The 2,009-nt window shown below is 63.6% G+C and overlaps 1 protein-coding gene across 1 annotated transcript in view; it reads right to left on the bottom strand.

Annotated features, from left to right (window-relative positions):
• Positions 1-998: 998 nt before the first annotated feature.
• LOC101778398 (zinc finger protein 1) overlaps positions 999-2,009 on the bottom strand; it is a 5,571-nt gene continuing 4,560 nt past the window's right edge. The window contains exon 2 of the mRNA XM_004986167.1: positions 999-2,005. Coding sequence (XP_004986224.1) covers positions 1,343-2,005 — 663 coding nt within the window. The 3' untranslated portion in view covers positions 999-1,342. The remainder of the gene's footprint in view (positions 2,006-2,009) is intronic.

The raw sequence follows: 2,009 nt of genomic DNA, 5'->3' as shown, positions 1-2,009 counted from the left end.
CCAGGGGATCTTCGCTGCCAACACGAAGCCAAGCCCGGGACGAAACCGGTGCGAACATATCCCCCCGCATCCAGAACGCACCGGGCCGCCGGCCGAACTCTCCAGGACGTGTGCACCGTCGCGGACCGGTGGCGGGTCGCCCACGAAATCTCCAACGAGATCGCTCCCCGCGGGACGCGACGCGACGCGACGCCGCCACGTGAAACATGCCCAACCCCCGCCCCGGCCGCCCCGTCGTCTACGCACGCTTCCCCTTCAGTTCAACGCCCGCCCATACGCGACCGAGCCGCGGACACGCACCGGCGCACGTCGGCACCACGGTCACCCACGAGGCCACGACGACGCAGCAGCCGCGGTTCGGCGTGGAAGTGGGCGGGGGCGGAAGCATCATGGCACGTACGTACGCGCGCACGGGCGAGGCCGGCGCGCCCCCAAGCTAGATTTCCGGGCGGCTTCCAAAGTCCAAACCATGCGGGCGGGCGGCCGCGGGGAGTAGCGAGCTGTTGCGTCGAAAGCGATCTGGGCGGGCGCGAGTCGGCACGCACTTATCGGCACCGGCGGGCGGGGGGCCGGGGCGACGTCGCTGTCGGCGGCCGTTCCACCCGCTAGTGGGCGCCGTCCGTCGGCGTTCCCGAAGCCGCAACGGCCCCAGGGTTTGTTGTTCCCACTTGCGGCGGTCGTAGGGCGTCTCCGCGCCGTCCCGCAACCAGCAGGGCAAGTGGTGGGAGCTCGTGGAATCCAGGTCCGGATCAAGTTACCACCGGGATTCACGTCACTGAATACGTGAGGAGTAGTGGCCGAGCCGGCGAAAACTCTGCGAAAGGTAGAGGACGTTGCTTCAGAGAGGAGAAGCAGTCAGCGTGCTCCGTTTCTTCCTATGAAAGCAAGGGAAGGAGCCGGATGGATTGAGCTGGCAAGAGTAACAAGAGAACATGAATCGATCGACCTACTAAACTTCAACCAGACATGAAAGAAGAAAGTACTGCGGAGAAGGCACCTGATTCCAAAACCCTCAATCCATTTATACTATAAGTTTATGTTACAAAGCAATCACTAATTCACCAATCATCTCGATCTGTATGAGAATGGAGTATGAACTACGGTAGTATACTACTGACAGCTAAGGATACAGGTATTCTCTTCCAATTGGAGGAAGACACCTACGTATGGTATATGTGTGGCTATGTATGTATCTCTCACACTCTTTTTCTCTCTGTACAAGAGCTGTAACAACAAATCAAACAATAGTGCTGGCACCATACACGAATGAATGAACGAATAGTGTTCCACCGAACTCTGCAGCTAGACCAAAATCTTGGGAGGGATCAGATCCGGTTCTTCTTCACGCGGTCATCAGGAGGCGGGGCTTCTTGAAGGCGAGCGGGCTCTGCACCTCCTCGTCCTCCTCCCACATCTTGCCGGCCTTGCCGCACCGGAACACGAACTCCGGCACGGCCGGGAGGTTCAGATCGAACGCCCGGGCGGCGGAGCTGCCGTTGCCGGAGCTCCCCACCTCGGATGTCTCGGCGGCCGCCGCGGTGGCAAGGAGGTCGGTGGAGGCCGCGGCGCTCGCGCCACCGTCGTAGTGCTTCCTCTTGTGCCCGCCGAGCGCCTGCCCGGTGGGGAACTCCTTGTGGCAGATGGAGCACCTGTGGACTCTGCTCGAGGCCGCCGCCCCGTCGGAGGACGCGGCGGTGGATGACGTGGCCGGCTCGCGGACCTCGATCGGCGGCGGCGGGATGGCGGTGATTGGGGCGGGGGCCTCCACGACGGTCACTGCCGGGGAAGCCGCGGAAGCAGGTGGGGTCGGCAGCTTGACCCGGTGGCTGGTCTTGTGGCCCCCCAGCGCCTGGTAGGAGCTGAAGGACTTGCCGCAGACGGAGCACTTGAACTCCGCGGCGGCCGGCGCCGCGGCAGGGACGACAGGGGGCGGCGCCTGGACGCGGTGGTTGCCGCCGCGCGAGAGCATGAGGAGGCAGAGCGCGAGGTTCTCCTCCTCCGACCGCTGG

Source organism: Setaria italica, chromosome IX (assembly GCF_000263155.2).
Source record: "Setaria italica strain Yugu1 chromosome IX, Setaria_italica_v2.0, whole genome shotgun sequence".
NCBI lineage: Eukaryota > Viridiplantae > Streptophyta > Magnoliopsida > Poales > Poaceae > Setaria > Setaria italica.
This window is presented reverse-complemented; position numbering and strand designations above follow the sequence as displayed.